At 55.5% G+C, this 17,150-nt stretch overlaps 1 protein-coding gene across 3 annotated transcripts in view; it reads left to right on the top strand.

Moving 5' to 3' along the window:
* Nucleotides 1–17,150, top strand: part of POR (cytochrome p450 oxidoreductase) — a 58,599-nt gene that overhangs the window by 39,926 nt on the left and 1,523 nt on the right. The window contains exons 2-13 of one of the 3 annotated variants that reach the window (XM_065892483.1): nucleotides 73–82; nucleotides 4,114–4,149; nucleotides 6,259–6,327; nucleotides 9,963–10,091; nucleotides 11,647–11,796; nucleotides 12,278–12,402; nucleotides 12,800–12,889; nucleotides 13,256–13,354; nucleotides 14,383–14,499; nucleotides 14,606–14,724; nucleotides 16,565–16,746; nucleotides 16,903–17,052. In XM_065892483.1, coding sequence (XP_065748555.1) covers nucleotides 73–82; nucleotides 4,114–4,149; nucleotides 6,259–6,327; nucleotides 9,963–10,091; nucleotides 11,647–11,796; nucleotides 12,278–12,402; nucleotides 12,800–12,889; nucleotides 13,256–13,354; nucleotides 14,383–14,499; nucleotides 14,606–14,724; nucleotides 16,565–16,746; nucleotides 16,903–17,052 — 1,276 coding nt within the window. The remainder of the gene's footprint in view (nucleotides 1–72; nucleotides 83–4,113; nucleotides 4,150–6,258; nucleotides 6,328–9,962; nucleotides 10,092–11,646; nucleotides 11,797–12,277; nucleotides 12,403–12,799; nucleotides 12,890–13,255; nucleotides 13,355–14,382; nucleotides 14,500–14,605; nucleotides 14,725–16,564; nucleotides 16,747–16,902; nucleotides 17,053–17,150) is intronic. The other 2 variants (XM_065892485.1, XM_065892486.1) reach the window with 2 other exon arrangements.

Below are 17,150 nucleotides of genomic sequence, written 5' to 3'. Positions count from 1 at the left end.
ATATAAACAGTTACCAAGGAGACCCAAGCCGGGGTTGGAGAGGTTTCCTCCTTCCCTCGGTCCATACAGAAGGAGGAGGGGTGTGTGCCAGACGCAGGGGCTCACGGGAGGTTCCAGCCCAGAGTCCTGGTTCCTCCCTGCTGGAGCCGCCAGACGCAGCAGCTCTCCCAGGCTGCAGGGACCGAGGCAGGCAGGGGCTCAGCAGGGCTTCCGAGAGGACCAGGGTGTCCGGGAGGATGTTCAGTGTCTGCGGGCCAGTCTGCCCGCTGCCAGCACTGGTAGAGAATGGACAGAGCCCGACTCGCTAGCTGCTGGCTCCCCGTCCGTTTCCAGGAGAGCAGCAAGCTTCCTTTTCCCTTCAGAACAGAGTTGAGAGTAAGAAACCATGGGGTGCGCGTACTCATCTCTGCAGGACGAGCCCATCCTGAGAAGGTCAGTTCCAGACAGTGTCCGGGCAGATGGTGTGGATGCCCGTGGGCACCCCTACTCAGTGTGGATGGAACTTCTTCCCTGGGCAGGGATGCCTGGAGGCACGAGGAGGGCGCTGTGTAGAGTTGACCACAGTCTCTGGGGCAGTCCCAGGGGGCTCACCCAGGCACGGCCACCCTGGCTCCTTCGGTCCTGGTTTGCAGGCTGCATTTCTCTGCTTCCAGAGGAAGGGGTTTAGACCGGAAACCAGAAGGGCCCCCATCACCCACTCCTCGGCCTGTGAAAGATCGGGTTCCGAGTGCAGATCCCGGCATGAAGCTGTCAGGAGGGGTGAAGCCAGCCGAGGGCGCCCATGTGTGGACCTGCTCGGGGCCCGGCAGCCGGGTGTCACGGTGGGCAGCGGCGGAACCCGCCTGGTGTAACCGGTGGGAACGTGGGGAGCTGCTCCGCGCCGGGCAGTGACTAGAGGCACGGACAGTGTCTTCCCCCGCCTCCACGGGTTTCCCTTTTCCCTCATGGGGCTATGGGCATGATCCTCCTTTTCCCCGTGGGCCGAAGCTAATGACGGGACCAGTGCTGCCTTCAGAAGTGCACGCCCTTCTCAGGAGCACCCTTCCCCTGGGGGCGGGGGGCCCTAGCACCTCCTGCCTGCCCTCTGACACCCCCAGTGAGACCTGCGTGGAGGCCCCGCCCCCCGCCCTTGCTGCCGGCCTGGATCGTCCGCCCCGTGCAGCTGCGTGGGCGCCCCCCAGACCTCCTCCCCAGAGCTCAGCTCCCACCCGCTGCTTGGGTCTCATCCAGCAGCCCTTCGGCTGCTGGCTGCCACGGCTTTCCCTCCTGGGAGCCTTTTTCCTCTCTGAGAATAGAGCCCAGCTCTTCCGCGAGGCCTTTCCTGGGTTCTTCGGCCACAGTGCCTGCTCCCTCAGAAACCCTGTGGCATGGCGTCCGCTCCGTCCATTTGGTCTTCGCACACCTCACCCTGTTGAAATCACAGAGTGACCCAGACAGCTTTCTTCTGCCATCCGTATCCTCGAGAGTTAAACAAGTTCCAGGCGCTGAGCGTGACCATGGGGTGACCGCAGACGCCGAGATGCAGTGTTTTCCATAGAGGAACCTGAGGCCTCAAGAGGCCCGACTTGTCCAGTCACAGGCCCATTTGGTGGCAGAACCAGAATTTGAACCCAAGTCTCTGCTCATGGTGTGTGGCCCCTCCCCTTCCTCCGCGATAACCCTGGGCTCTTTCTCCAGCCTGGCGATGGGCCCTTGGAAGGTAGAGGCTGCCTCATGTAGTCTCATGCCCTCGGCACCACCCAGTGCACACGTCACCCGGAGATGGAGAAAGGGCAACCTGGCGCTCCCTGGGCGGTGCGGGTCCCTCTGGTCCCTTTCTTCAGCAAGGCCCCAGATCTGCTCAGATGTAGCTTCTGAGGAAACCTCTGCCCTTTGAGGAAAGAGAGCTTTTCTACTGACGTCAGACCCTCTCAGGTGGACAGGGGAGCCTCCAAAGGCCTCCAGGCCGCCTCAGCCAACCTTCTGTTGGGCAGAGACTCAGGACTGACCGCCCGAGAAGCCCATAAAACGTCGTGTACTGAGTGCTGGGCACCGTGCTGATTGCAAAGAGTTACACAGATAGCTCCCCCCAGATTGTGAAACCCAGGCCTCAAGTTGAGCAATGAGCATACGCTGAGACAAGTGCCTGGATGGAGTTCCTGAAGACGGTGACAAACAACCTTATGTCTGAGCGGCAGGGAAAGGGGCTCTGGAGAGGAGCTTAGGCCGAGTGTCTTCAGGGATAAGCAGGGGTCGGTGGCAAAGGGTTAGAAGAAGGACACTCTAGGCCACGGCGTGGTGGGTCCAAGGGCACAATGGAACCGGGGAGCGGAGGGCTGGTCATTGTGGCCAGAGCATTTGGAAGGTGGAGGGGGGTGGATTCTGAACCGGTGGGCCCCTTTCTCTTACTTAGAACAGCTTCTCTGATGTGGGTCTCTACCCAGGGTGTAGCTCTTCTAGTCATCCTCACCAGAGCCTTCAAAATTAACCCATCTATATCCACAGCACAGCGTTTCTTAAAATAGCAAGTAATTTGTATCTTCTTAGTACAAAAGCCTTACATTTTCATTGTAAAGAGTGGAGGAGTTGGGAATAGAAAATAGCAAGAAAAAGAAACAACAAACTCATAATTGCTCAACCTGAGGACAGAACAGCTCTTAACACATCGGCATCTACCCTTCTGTACCTTGCTTTTACACAAACATGGGATTGTGTCACCTGTGTTACTTTGTAGCCTGCCTTTCCCATTTGACAAGAACATCAGGTGATGGTCTGTGCTGTTCCGTACAGAGCAGCGTGCGTCACAAGGCGCTAGGCTGTTCAGCCTCTCCCCTGTCTTCAGACGTCTGAATGTGTATTTGAATATAAAATGTATTTTTAATTATAAAAGTAACAGAAAACAAGAATTTGGAAAATTAGGGAAACCCTCTCACCCGTTACCCTAACACTCCCGTGTCCTCTGTCTTAAGATGCTGGTGTGTTTCTCTTCAGGCCACTTTTCTATGAACAACTAATCATGTGCGTTCCACTTCTAAGGACACAGATTCTGCTTTTCCTAGAAGAGGGCAATTGTGAGGGAAGATGCATTGGTTACCTTGCTGGCTTGTTTCTCGCTTGGCTTTGCGTCGTCTGAATTTCTCCTGGAGCATCTGCTGTGGCCCGTCCACACGTGGAGAACTGGCAACGGTCAAGAAATTGACGAAGAGTTCCATATAAGTGAATATTCCAAAACTCAAGCCTGGCCCCTTTTAGGTGTCAACTGAATGCATTTACTTTGTTTTCATTTTTTAAATTGAGGTGAAATTCACACCCCTTAAAATTCACGGCTTTCACCATTTTACAGTGTGTAATTCAGTGGCTTTTAGTACAGTCATCCTGTTGTACAGGCATACCACTGCCTAATTCAAAACCTTTCGTCACCCCAAAGGGAAACAGTCACTCCCCACCCCCTCCCCCCAGCCCCTGGCACCACTAGTCCACCTCCCGTCACTATGGATTTGCCTATTCCAGACGTTTCCTATAAATGGGAATTGCATTTAGTTTTGACCTGCTTTTTTTCTCATGATTTTTCATCAGAAACATTTGTCTAGGTTGCTGGTATTTAACCATCAGTTTAAATTTACATCTGGTTTTATGTTTAGTGGGTAACACATTCTCATGACTCAGAATTCACAGCCACTCAGTGGAATTCGCGTCATCGCATGCCTTGCTTCCTTTCCTGATGGTGTGTCTTGGTGAGCAAGACAAGGTTGTAGGTTGTGTTGTAGTTCAGTCTGCACACAGCTAGAGGGTTAGTGAAGACGTGGCCATTCGCGGCTGGGCGCGGGCAGAAGTTGGACATGTGGCCAAGATGCTAGACACAAGACCCCTTTGAAGTGCAGGTTGGAGCTGGGCATGGGAAGATGGAGCTGGGCATGGGAAGATGGAGCTGGGCATGGGAAGATGGAGCTGGGCATGGGAAGATGGAGCTGGGCGTGGGAAGATGGAGCTGGGCGTGGGAAGATGGGGCCAGGCCTGAGCGCCTCTGCTCATTCGTGCTCCTGCCCTGGCCCTGCTGAGGTTAGGGATGGGCCGGCCTGGGGATGCCGGGATAAATGGGGAGTCGGGGATGGCCTGCTCTGGGTTCCTGTGCAGCTGGGCCCTTGCTGGGTGGGAAAGCCTGGGTGGCCAGCCCCCCGCTGCCTCCCTGCTGCCCCTTGTGGGGCTGTTGCACCAAAGGGACCTCGGGACGGAGGAGGGAGGCTGGAGTGGCCAACCCGGGCACCGGGCCTCACCTTCCCCTGCTGCCTACTGTGATGTTATTTAATGCTAAGACCCTGAAAATAGCATTAGTCCTGCACCTACTAACCTAGTGAAAAGCCCAGCAGGGGCTTAGACATGAAACTTCTGATACCCTTATGTTTACGAAATACCTGTCTGAACAGCTTTGCAGGGGCATCCTTAAAAGAAACCTTCAGGGCTTCCCTGGTGGCGCAGTGGTTGAGAGTCCGCCTGCCGATGCGGGGGACACGGGTTCATGCCCCGGTCCGGGAAGATCCCACATGCCGTGGAGCGGCTGGGTCCGTGAGCCATGGCCGCTGAGCCTGCGCGTCCGGAGCCTGTGCTCCGCAGCGGGAGAGGCCACAGCAGTGAGAGGCCCGCGTACTGAAAAAAGAAACCTTCACTTACATAAGTTTTTCCACGGACTCCAGGCCTGTAGCCCTGACAGACACTGCCTCATGCTGTTGTGATGAGTGTGTGTGTGTGTGTGTGTGTGTTTGTGTGTGTGTGTGTGTGTGTGTCTACACGCACGTGCCTGCTGGCACTTCACTCTGTTACACCCTACTGTGCACAGGAGGCAGTGGAAAGAGCAAAGAATGTATGTCTTTCGTTCCCCGGGTATGAATGCAGTCTATGGGGCGTGTACCAGAGAGTGAATTGCTGGGCTGTAGAGTCACAGGAGGTACTGCCAAGCCGCGTTCCAAAGTCACCGTGCCATATCGCCCTCTCCCAGCTGCGTGTAGGAATTCCCATTGCTCCACAACCTCGCTTGTTTGAGATCTTGTCTGTCTTTTCAGTTTTAGCCATTCTTACTGGGTGTATGATAGATCTCACTGTGGTTTTAACTTCCTTTTCTCTGGTATCTAATAACGTCGAGCACCCTTCCCTATGTTCTTTGGCTGTTTAGATGCTCTTTTTAAGAAGGTACCCGTTCAAGCCTTTTGACAATGTTTCTGTCGCAGCATGTGTCTTTTCTGATCGGTTTGTAGGGATTTCTTATGTTCTCAACCCTAGTCATCAGTCAGATACGTGTACATTTCAGACACCTTCCCCCGTGCTGAGGCTTGCCTTCCATTCCCTTGATGGTGTCTTTTTAAACAGAAACAACGGTATTTTAGTGTTCAGATTTGTCGCTTGGTTCAGACTGGCCGTGTTTCAAACATCTTAAATATTTACCGTCCAGAGGTAAATCACCTTGCTGTCTTAGGCCTGAGAGTCCCTGGGGAGGCTCGCTGGGTTGCTTTAGATGGCTCTGCAGGCCTGGGGCAAGGACAGAGAGAAGGGAAAGGACCAGAAGTGGAGAGGGAGGGGCAGGAGGCCAGAGCTAGGAGGTGGAGAGGCATGCGGGGCAGTGGGGCTGCTCTCTGGAGGGGATGGGGTCCAGTTCAGGGCTTTAGAAGGTGACAGGGTCACAGAGAGGGGAGCAAGTAAAAGTGGCTCCAGGGCAGGGGAGGACTGGGGGGGGGGTGTCTTGGGAATCCCAAGGGACTTGCTATTCACGTGGGGCCTTGGTGGGGAACAGGGGTCTGTCAGGTAAGGAACTGGAGTGAGGACACTCTGGGCGGAGACGGTGGTGTTGACAGAATTCTAAGGACCATCGTGGCGGGCTGGTGTGTGGAGGGGAGTGGCAGGCGAGGCTGGGACAGGTTCTGAAGGGACTTGTGCACCCCTGGTCCTGTGGGTCATGGGAGCCATGGAAGGTTTCAGAGCGCAGCAGTAGCACGGTCAGAATCTTATTTGGGAAACTCCTGGTTGCCTTGAGGTGGGGACCATTGGCTGTGGATGGTGAGCGGCCGGGGAGTGAGCTTGACCCTTCGTTCTCGTGAACTCGTGTACCCGGGTGGGTCAGCCCAGGCCCTGCGAGGTGCTGGATTTGGACTTACCAGGCCCCGGAGCCTGGGTCCTGCCTCTTCCAGCCCCGGCACTGGACCAAAGGCGGCTGCTGGCGGGGGCACCACAGAGTGGAGCGGGCGGAGCTGGAAATGCCCCTCGCTGCTGCCATGTGCCTTCCGTGCCCAGCAGACACTTTTATTTTTCAGGACCTCCTCTGTCAAAGACAGCACCTTCGTGGAAAAGATGAAGAAGACGGTGAGTTTTCTCTTTGTGCTCGGCCCTGGTGGGTGTGCGGGGGCATCCAGCAGAAGGCCAGCTTCACTGGACGGGAGGAGAAGCGGGCGGGAAGCTGGCTCAACTCCCTGTGTGCGTACTTTCTGGGCTAACCAGAGCCTCGAGGCTGCTCTGCTGTTGCTGGGACAGTTTACTCCGCTTTTTGAGTGTTTACTTCTTGAACAAACCAAACTGTAAGAACAGACCCTCCCTCTGACTCGGATGCCGCCCCATCTCCTCCCTCCCAGACCAGGCTGTGTCCGTGAGCATATGTAAACCTCACATAGCTGTGATCCTAGCACAGCTACAATTTTATCTGTTTGATTTTTGTTTATTTAAGTGTTGAATTTTATGACCAGGTGCTTCATTCACATGGTTAAAATCCAAAACATAAACTATTTAGTGGAAAGCTCTCCTATCCCTGTCACCCATCACTGTCCTTAGTATTTTATAGATCCTTCTAGAGCTTTTTTATGCACATATAATAAAAACAAATACAGACTTATACTTTTTAAACACAAAAGGTGGCATATTACATACACTGCTATAGACCTTCATTTTTTTCCCACTTAATGGTATGTCTTGGAGCTCCTTTCACAACAATTCAAAGATACCTCCCGCATTCTTTATTATAGTTGCGTGATGATTCCATGTGTGGCCACAAGTACTATAATTTGTTTTAATACTGCCGTGTTGATGGGCGCTTGGAATATTTCTAATCTTTAGCTCTTACAGACAGTGCTGCTGTGACTGTGTAGATCAGTTTGCATATTTGAAAATACAGTAAAATCCCAGAAGTGGAATTTTTGGATCAAAAGATATATGTAGGGCTTCCCTGGTGGCGCAGTGGTTGAGCGTCCGCCTGCCAATGCAGGGGACACGGGTTCGTGCCCCGGTCCGGGAAGATCCCACATGCCGCGGAGCGGCTGGGCCCGTGAGCCGTGGCCGCTGGGCCTGCGCGTCCGGAGCCTGTGCTCCGCAACGGGAGAGGCCACAGCAGTGAGAGGCCCGCGTACCGCAAAAAAAAAAAAAAAAAAAAAGATATATGCATTTGTGATAGAAACTGCCAGATTGTGCCCCACCCCCGTAGAGGTCACGCCGCGGGGCCGTCACTAGCAGTGTGAGAACACCTGCTCCCCAAGCCTTGCCAACAGAGTCTGCTATCAAAGTTTGGGATTTTGCCAGTTTTCTAGGTTACAAAAAAGATATTTCTGTGGAGTTCTAATTTGCATTTTTCCTGTGAATGAGTTTAAGCAAATTTTCATGTTATGCTGGCATTTCTTTTCTCTTTTTTTACAGATTCTTTGTTCAAATCTTTTGCCCACTTTTCTGTTGGGATTGATCTTCCTCAAGGAACTCCTTAAACTTATTAGGGTGATTAACCCCTCGTCTGTGATATGAGTTAAAAATATTTTTCCCAGCTAACAGTTTGTGTATCATTCGGCTTATTGTGTGTTTACTTGTTCGTTTCGCCTGTTAAAGTTCTCTAGTCCATTTAACTATTCTCTGACTTCTGGACTTTGAGTCATCATTTGAAAGGCTTCCCCCCTCTAAAGAGATAAAGGAATTCTTCCATATTTTTTTCTAGTATTTTTATGATTTTGTTTTCCATATTTAAAATTCAATCTGTTGGGAATTTATCCTGGTGTAAGATGTAAGGTGTGGGTCCAACAATTTTTTACACAGCTCTCTAAATTCCATGTAATAAAGTCCATCTTTTCCCCACTAGTTTTATCATAAATGTAATTCCCATGGGTATTTGAATGTAGTTCTGTATTTTCCTGTTCTGGTACTTTGATCTAGCTCTCTGTGTATAAGCAATATCGTAGTGTTTAATTATTATAACATTGTTGTATAATTATTATAACTTGTTTTAATATCTGTAGCACTAGGCACTTCCTCCCTCCCCATCACTCTTATTTTTCAGTTTTCCTGGCTATTACTTCATACGTATTCATTCATTTTAGGTAACAGTTTTATCGAGATATAATTCCTATTCCATACAGTTCTCCAATTTAAAGTTTATTTTAAAAAATAAATATACTAAAAATCACATCAGTGATTTTTAGTATATTCCCAGTTGTACAAACTATCACCACAATCCATTTTAGGACATTTCCATCATCCCCAAAAGAAACCCTACGCCCATATGTAGTCACTCCCCATTCCCCCACCCTGAGCCCTAGGCAACAATTCATCTACTTTGTATCTCTATAGAGTTGCCTATATGGCAACTGGACATTTCATGTAAGTGGAATCATACAGTATATGGCCCTTTGGGGCACCTTTCACTTAGCGTAATGTCTTCAAGGTTCATCCATGCTATAGCATGTGTCAGCACTTCATTCCTTTTATTGCCAGATGATGTTCCAGTGGATGGATTCGCACTTATTTTTCCACAGGATTTTTAGGATCAAATTGGTGATGAAAAAAGAGCTGTTCACGTTTTTATTAGGATCATGTTACATTTCTGTACTGATAGAGGGAGAGCTGACATCTTGTACGTTGAGTTTTCCTGTGCAAAATCAGAGTGCCTTTCCATTTGGTTGAGTCCTTTATCACTCGGTAGCTTCTCACATGTTTCTTGTATGGCTTATTTCTAGGTACTTTATATATTTTGATGCTACCATAAATATTTAGCTACTGTTTTATATCCTGTTTTGTTCCCTTGACATCATAAGCATTATTTTAAAATACCTTTTTAAATGATTTTAAAATGATTTGTAGAAAATTCAGGAAATGTAAAAGGTATGAGAACACTTTACAGCAATTGTAGTCCCTCCGTTTTATTTTGTCATTTGTACCTGTCAGTTAAGGCTCTGTGCCAGGCCAGAGACCCCTCCAGGCATTTTGGGCACTGGAAGGCTGCCGCAGAGAAACCTCATGTCTACAGAAAGGGACCGGGGAGATGGCCTGTGCCTTGCTTCCACCTTCCAAATCTTGCAAAGCACATCCAGTTGGCTGGACCTAATTTGCTGCATCCCTGGCTGGAGGGAGTCTGGGGGATGGAGTTCCAGCTTTTCCAGAGCTGCTGCAGTGGGCACAGTAGGAGGAGGGTGGGATGAAGAGCCTGTGAGCCAGTCTATATGGTACCTTTCCCCATTGTCTAGATTTTTATAAAGCATATGCATTACTTTTGTAAACATCCAGAAAAACTCACCCATGATTCCCCATTTAGAGACTCTTGGTATATTTCACGCCATTCTTTTTCCCTGTGCATTTATATGTATAAACACACACATATATGTGGAGTGGATATGTAACAAAATTGGATTATGCTATACATAGTCTTTGATCACTTTTTTTTTTACTGAACGTCATTTCTGCATTTTTACACGTCCTTTAAAAATATGCCCACAGTGTGATTCTGAGCAGCTTGTGTGTGTAGCATTATCTTGATGGCTCCAGCTGAAGTCAGCTAGGTGGCCTCTGACCCCATCCGCTGCAGTGGCTGTGGCAGTGAGATGCTAGCCCCAGAGCGACTTAGCAAGGACCTGAAGCAGGCAGGAAAGAGGGTGCCCTTGAGGGACCTGCCTGCCCCTGTGGTCACCTAGAGCCTCCAGTGAAGCCTGTGGCTCTTTGCCCCTCACTGATCCCACGTGTCTGGCCGTCCCTAGGGCAGGAACATCATCGTGTTCTACGGCTCCCAGACGGGGACCGCCGAGGAGTTTGCCAACCGCTTGTCCAAGGACGCCCATCGCTACGGGATGCGGGGCATGGCGGCAGACCCGGAGGAGTATGACCTGGTGAGCTCTTGCCGCACCCTGCCCCCTTCCTCCCATGCAGTGCAGCCCAGGGCATTAAGGAAGTCACGTCTGGATCGTGGAGACGCTTAAAGGGCTGAGTTAGCCAAAGGGACAGACAGGAATAGGCGTCTCGTCATCCGTTCCAGCAGCCAGGTGGCCCCAGTTGTAAGGACATTAAGAACACCTGGCCCCGGCGTGCGCATGTGCGCTCTCAGCAGTGCTCACGCTCAGCCTTCCAAGCTCTCCACGCTGCAGGCTTTGCAAGTGCTGGGCAGGTGCCAGCAGAAGGGACTCGGGCACCTAGTGGATTGGCTGTGGCTTAAAAGATGAAAAGGGTCTCAGCAAGTCAGGAGAGGAACTGTTTCTCATCTCCCCTCAACCCCCACCTGAGAACTGCAGTTCCAAGGGAGCTGGACCGAGTCGTCGGGGGGGGGGTCTGGGCTCTAGTGCAGCTCTGCCCTGACTGCCCGCGTGACCCTGAGCGAGCGCCCACCGAGGGCCTTCCTTAACTCATCTACAGAGAGGCAGTGAGGATGTTGGGTGAGCCATCTCCAGGAACCCTTCAGCTGGGCTTTGAAATGAGGCTGTAAACTCACATGTGTGGGCTTGCGGAGGGCCAAAGAGAGCCCAGGAATTGAGGGAAGGGCCCCCATCTGGAGCTGCAGGATCCCAGCCTTCTCCTGTCAGCCATCCTTGGCACGTGGCTCCTCCGGGCCAACACAGGACTGTCTGCAGGACGCAGTCCCCACTTCCTGGCCCCAGCTGCACCCAGCCTGCCTCTGAGGGTGGTGGGGACCCGCTCACCTTGCTACCTCTCCTCCGCGCATCGGCTCTTTCGCCAGTCGTGGCTCTCCAAAGGGCAGGAAACTTCCAGCAGTCTGCTTGCCTGTTTCTGAGACAGCCAGGCCAGCGGCCCCAGGTGGACTCAGTGGGCAGGGAAGTGGGGAGTGGTCCTTAGGCACCCAGGAGGGGCAGGGCTGGCAGGGAGCAGGTAGTCCTGGGAAGATGCCCCAGGGAGTTGCCTTCCTGCTTCTCCCCGGAAGGGCCATTGCCAGACATCCGGGCAGGGGAGGCAATGTCGGGCTCTTGCTGCTCCAACAACATGGTAAATGAACTTTCCCTTAGAGCTGCTTCCCACATGTGCCACTCCATCTCCCAAACCGAACCATCCCCCACCTACTCCACACCCCTGCCTTCGGTCTTGGGGACGAGCACCACTGCCCATCTGTCTTAGGACCCGGGTTTCGGGTTGGCGGACAGTTGGTTAGGAATCAGTGCGAGCCCAGGTCCTCCTGTGCCCCAGGGGCTTGGTGGGGTGATGAGGTTCTCCGGAGGTGGCCCAGGGCACCGTGTTCCAAGTGCCAGCCCATAGCCTAGAACCCAGCATACTTCTGTCCACACCCCAGGCCCTCACCTGTGCTCTTCTGGACCTGCTGTTCCCTTTGCTCTTGAAATGCACCCCGTCCACGTGAACCCTTGACTCGCCCATCTGCACCCCTGTTGGGAGCAGGCTTAGTCTTGGTTGCTGGGCCTGGCCCTGCCTTTGTCTCCCCAGGGCGACCTGAGCAGCCTGTCAGAGATTGAGAACGCCCTGGCAGTGTTCTGCATGGCCACCTACGGCGAGGGCGACCCCACTGACAATGCCCAGGACTTCTATGACTGGCTCCAGGAGACGGACGTGGACCTCTCTGGGGTCAAGTATGCGGTGAGTCACCCGTGTGGGCTTGTGCAACCTCCGGAACCCCGTGTCCAAGAGGAACTCCTCCGGTTCTCACCTCGTTTGATCAGCTAGGGCAGGCCCAGGTGCCAGGACAGAGGCTTCGAGCTGAGGGCCTGGTAGGGAGCTCGTGGCAGGGAATCCCAGGAAGGCCGCTCATGGGGCGACCCTGTCTTGCGCCCGGGCCCGGCCCAAGAGCTCCCCCTCCCACGTCCCAGCCCCACTTTGCTCGGGAGCATGTGCTACTGGAGACTGAAGGCAAGAAAAGGGCGGTGGGCTGACCAAGATTCGGCTGGGCAAGGAGAATCTTGAATGGGCAGGGTGAACCCCCCCTGCTGCCGCCAGGGTCAAGGCCAAGGTGGTTGAGGAGGGGCTTGGACTGCAGGTCACCAAAACAAGCCGCCTCTGGGGCCTTACAGTGCAAGGTGTCTGGCGGGGACCGCTGACCACTGGCCCCTCATGCACACAGGTGTTTGGCCTTGGGAACAAGACCTATGAGCACTTCAACGCCATGGGCAAGTATGTGGACAAGCGGCTGGAGCAGCTCGGGGCCCAGCGGATCTTTGATCTGGGGCTGGGCGACGACGACGGGAAGTAAGTGACCCCCCTCCAGGGCCCCCTGCCCTTGCACGCTCCCCTGGGCTGTCGTGTGTCAGGAGCCACAGGTTAGGGCTGGCCGGGGCACAGGAGGAGAGGGCAGAGCCATGATGTCAGCGCAACTCCGTGACCCGCCTCACTACAGGGGAGGGAAGGCCATCCCCCCATCGCCAGTCCCCACCTTCTGTGCTCATCACACCCTCCCGGCTCACCCGGCTCAGATGGGGCCTCCCGTGGTTACTGCAGACCCTCTGGACACTTCCTGATGCCCTGGGCTACGTCACTGTGTGGGCTGGTGTGAAATGAACCCTCCAGCTTGGAGGGGTGATGGGACAGAGTCTGAGCTCTCCCGGCAGCCCCATCTGGAGCCTGGCTCATCCCCTCTTGTCCCCAGCCTGGAGGAGGACTTCATCACGTGGCGAGAGCAGTTCTGGCCGGCCGTGTGCGAGCACTTAGGGGTGGAAGCCACTGGAGAGGAGTCCAGGTGAGTGTGTGCAGGTGGGCCAGGGCCTCGGGTGCTGCCTGCCGAGGGGGGGTACTGGACTGGCGTGTGTGGTGGGGCTGGAGGAGGCTCCGTCAGGGTGCGGCAGGGGCGCGGGCCCAAGCGCTTGGGCTGTGCCTGCAGGTGACAGTCAGGGCGGGCTTCCTGGCCTCCTCAGGGCAGAGCCTCGGGCCTGCTGACACGCTGTGCGGGCCCCATCTGCCTCCCATGCTCACACGTCTCCTTCCTCGTGGGTCACGTCTGGCCCCGCAGCCCTCGCCGCACGTCCCATCGCCTCACAGCCTCACTCCCTCCTTGGGACCCGGCCCCCTCCCGCCCCCCGCCTCACCCTGCGTCTCCCCTTTGCAGCATTCGCCAGTATGAGCTTGTGGTCCACACAGACATAGACGCGGCCAAGGTGTATGTGGGCGAAATGGGCCGCCTGAAGAGCTATGAGAACCAGAAACCGTGAGTAGAGAGCGTGGCTGGGGCCGGACAGCTGCCTGTCCTGTGCGTCCCCGCAGGGCCTGTCCTCCCAGGCCCTGTCCTGTGGGGCTTCCTTACCCCCACATCCAGGAGTGGGCCCGGGTGAGGGCACCTACGTTTCCATCTCCACCACACAGGAGGGCGTGAGGCCTGGAGCAGAGAGAGATCGGAGGCTGCTCTGAGCCCGGGGCCCTGGGGACCCCTCCGCTCCGCTCCCAGCGGTCCCTCCGCCCAGGGCGTGGCCTTGGGGGGACTGGCCCTTGCTCAGCTTGTACTTCATTTTCCCTGTAAATACCCTGGGGTGGGGGGTACCCACCAGTCCCTGGACCAGGACAGTGAGTTCAGCTCTGGGTCTAGGTGGAACTTGGGCAAAAGGGCTCGCTTCCTTAAAAATCTGCCTCGACGTCTGGACATATGTCCAGAAACATAGTGTTCTTCTCTGGGGCCCCTGACTTGCCCCTGGGTGCCACCCAGAATCCTGCTGGAGCCGCCCAGGAAAGACCTCCTAGAACCACCAGGCTTTGAGACCAGCAGCCCCGCTGCAGCTGTGGCCGGAAAGCCCGACATTTCAGTGGCTTCACAGACTGAAAGCCTCTCCTGCTCACGTACAGTCCTGGGCACGTGGGCGGAGGGGGCTTTGCCCCACAGTCACTCGGAACCCAGGCCCCTTCCATCTTGGGGAGCCACCTTCAAGGGCCTGGCCCTCCTTGTGCTCTGCTCACCAACGTGTGCAGAGTGTGGAGGGTCCCCCACGTTTTTAGGGACCAGCCTCAGTTTCCATGTCTGTAAGTGGGGACACTGATAGCCTAGTTCTACCCCCTTGCGGGGTGCCAGGAGCACCGCTGTGGATTAGGCTGGGAAAGGCCACTACCTAATTGGAGAGGTGTCCTCGTGACCCTTGGAGGCCAGCTCTGATGTTTCCTGTGTCCTGTGTGGCCAGAAGTGTCCCTTGGGGTGGGAAGGTTCAGACTGAAGGCCTGGCCAGTCACTGAGCTGCCCTCCCCACCCAGCCCCTTCGACGCCAAGAACCCCTTCTTGGCTGTCGTCACCACCAACCGGAAGCTGAACCAGGGAACCGAGCGACACTTCATGCACCTGGAATTAGACATCTCAGACTCCAAAATCAGGTATGAGCTGCTGCCGCCCCCCACCCCCTCAAACCTTTCACTCAGGCCTCCTGTTCGGGTGCAGAGCTGTCTCCCACCCTCCTCCTGAGCCTCGCATCTCCCCCAGGTATGAGTCTGGAGACCACGTGGCTGTTTACCCAGCCAACGACTCTGCCCTGGTCAACCAGCTCGGCGAGATCCTGGGTGCCGACCTGGACGTTATCATGTCCCTGAACAATCTTGACGGTGAGTCCTGGGATCCAGGCCTCCCTACCTACCTGGGCCTGAGGTGGCTGGTGGGAATGGGCCCCTTGGCAAGGTCCATAGGTTGAACTTCTGCTTAGGCCTAAAGCCTGGTGCCCTAGAAGCCCTCATAACCAAGACCCCAGTTACAGGTTGTAGAACAAACTCAGGGTTGGGGGAAAAGGTAGCTGCAGGGTCTGGCACTCTCCCTTTTGGGGTTCCCCCATCCCCTCACTGCCATACTCCCTTGAGGGAGTGTGGGTGCCTGGAGACAGAGCCAGCCCGTGTCCTACAGGGAAGAGAGCCACAACTGGCTGCTGAAGGCCCTCTCTGGCTCCAGGGTCTCCTCACCTGTGAACCCAGGGATCCGAGTCAACAATCCTGATGGCCCTCCAGGCCCATTCAGGGTGCTCAAAGTGCAAGGGGCACTACCATGGGGCAGGGCTGCCCACTGACCTGGGGCCCAGCGCAGCCTGGCCCTGCCCTGCTCACTCTTGTCCTCAGTGACCTGAGCCTGGGCAGCTCCTTCTCAGCAGCTCCCGAGTCAGCCTTGAGAGGAGCTGCGTGAAAGGGGGCTCATTTGTATCAGATCTCATTGTGCCGGCAGTGCACTCACGGTCGGTAGTGCACGCGCGGGCCTTTCTTGCACCGGGGGGCATGTCTCTTGTGCCATCTGAGGCAGGACCTTGCTGGGGGTCAGGAGGGGTGTTGGTGCTCCGTCTGCCCCAGGAGACTCTGGGCCCCTGTGAAGAGCCGTTCACTGCCAAGAGCTGCTTAGAGAGAGGGCTGCAGAGGCTCAACTAGAGGCAGAAGTGGGGCTGTAGAAGTGCCCACACCTGCCCCTGTAGTGCAAGGCCTGAGCCCTGGTTTCTGGGCTCACACAAGAGGGCGCCTGGGCGCAGGGAACACCTGCTGCTTGGTGTGGGTGCTGGGCACACGAGGACTTTCAGTTCATGAAAATCCATCAAGCATTGCACTGTGACTTGTACACTGTACGTAGGTCACACTTCAGTACCAAGTTCAAACCCCTCCCAAAAATAGACCCAAACCCCTAAAGGCTGAGCCGTCCTGGGCCAGGCCCTCTCCTCTCCGTGTGGCTCGGCAGCCTCGCGGTTCCACGGGGCTCATTTGTGTACAGGAATAAACGCCCCTGCAGTCATGCCTCTAAGAGATGGAGTTGCTCCTGGGTCCAGTCCAGCTCTAGCCTGCTTGTGGGGAGCTGTCAGTAAAGCCAGCCTGTTGACTGTGGTAGTGGAAGGACCCTGGCAAGGGCTGGTTGGGGGGGGGGGGGTCTGTGCCAGCAGCTGCCCCTGAGTGTACAGGATGCTGCCCCCAGAGCTTGGCCCTTGGGTGACCCATGCACAGACCTCCACATGTGTCCAAGCATAAAAACCGACCTGGAGGGAGCTCTGCTGTCACAGCTGAAGGCCCGGTATTGGCATCGCACAGTCATGAGCCTGGAGCGCCACCCCACCACAGTGGACCAGGTCCAGCCCGCAGGCAGGCAGGACACACTTGGGGAGCTCCCCCTCTACAGCCCTCTCTCTGAGCAGCTCTTGGCAGGGGAAGGGTGCCCGAAGGGGCTGATTCTCCTGGGTGGGGACAGTGACTGCCAGGCCTACCCCGGCAATATCCTGCCTCTGATGAAGACGACCTGTCTAGCGTGAAGCTTGAGGGTGGCCGAAGCCCGAGGCTTTGCCCCCAAGGTCAAGGAAGGACCAGAAAGAGCTGGTCTTGCTTCTAGTGAGAGCAGGCCTGAGGCTTTGCCCACCCCATCCCGTGGCACCCCGCCCATCCCAGGGGCGGCCACTAACCCCGAACCCTGCCTGCTTTCTACCTACAGAAGACTCCAACAAGAAGCACCCGTTCCCCTGCCCCACCTCCTACCGCACGGCCCTCACCTACTACCTGGATATCACCAACCCGCCCCGCACCAACGTGCTCTACGAGCTGGCCCAGTACGCCTCAGAGCCCTCGGAACAGGAGCAGCTGCGCAAGATGGCCTCCTCCTCGGGCGAGGGCAAGGTGGGCCTGCCACCCACACCCCAGCGCCTGCCACCGCCTCAGCCCTGCACCGCGGCTCCCAGCCAGCACCCCCAGGCCATTCCCCAGGCTGCCTGGGCCCCACTTCAGCCCTGTCCCCTAGGTCCCCGTGTCTCACCTACGTCTGCATCTCCCCAGGAGCTGTACCTGAGCTGGGTGGTTGAGGCTCGAAGGCACATCCTGGCCATCCTGCAGGACTACTCGTCCCTGCGGCCCCCCATCGACCACTTGTGTGAGCTGCTGCCTCGTCTCCAGGCCCGCTACTACTCCATCGCCTCGTCCTCCAAGGTGTGGGCTCCGGGCCTGCCCGCTTATAGGAGACGTAGTGTTGGCTCCTTGGAGGGACTGGGGTCCCTGGGCCACAGCCCCAGCTCTGCCCCCCGTGC

The sequence above is a fragment of the Phocoena phocoena genome, chromosome 15 (assembly GCF_963924675.1).
Source record: "Phocoena phocoena chromosome 15, mPhoPho1.1, whole genome shotgun sequence".
NCBI lineage: Eukaryota > Metazoa > Chordata > Mammalia > Artiodactyla > Phocoenidae > Phocoena > Phocoena phocoena.
The sequence above is the reverse complement of the archived record's forward strand: the minus strand, read 5'-3'. Positions and strand labels throughout refer to the sequence as shown.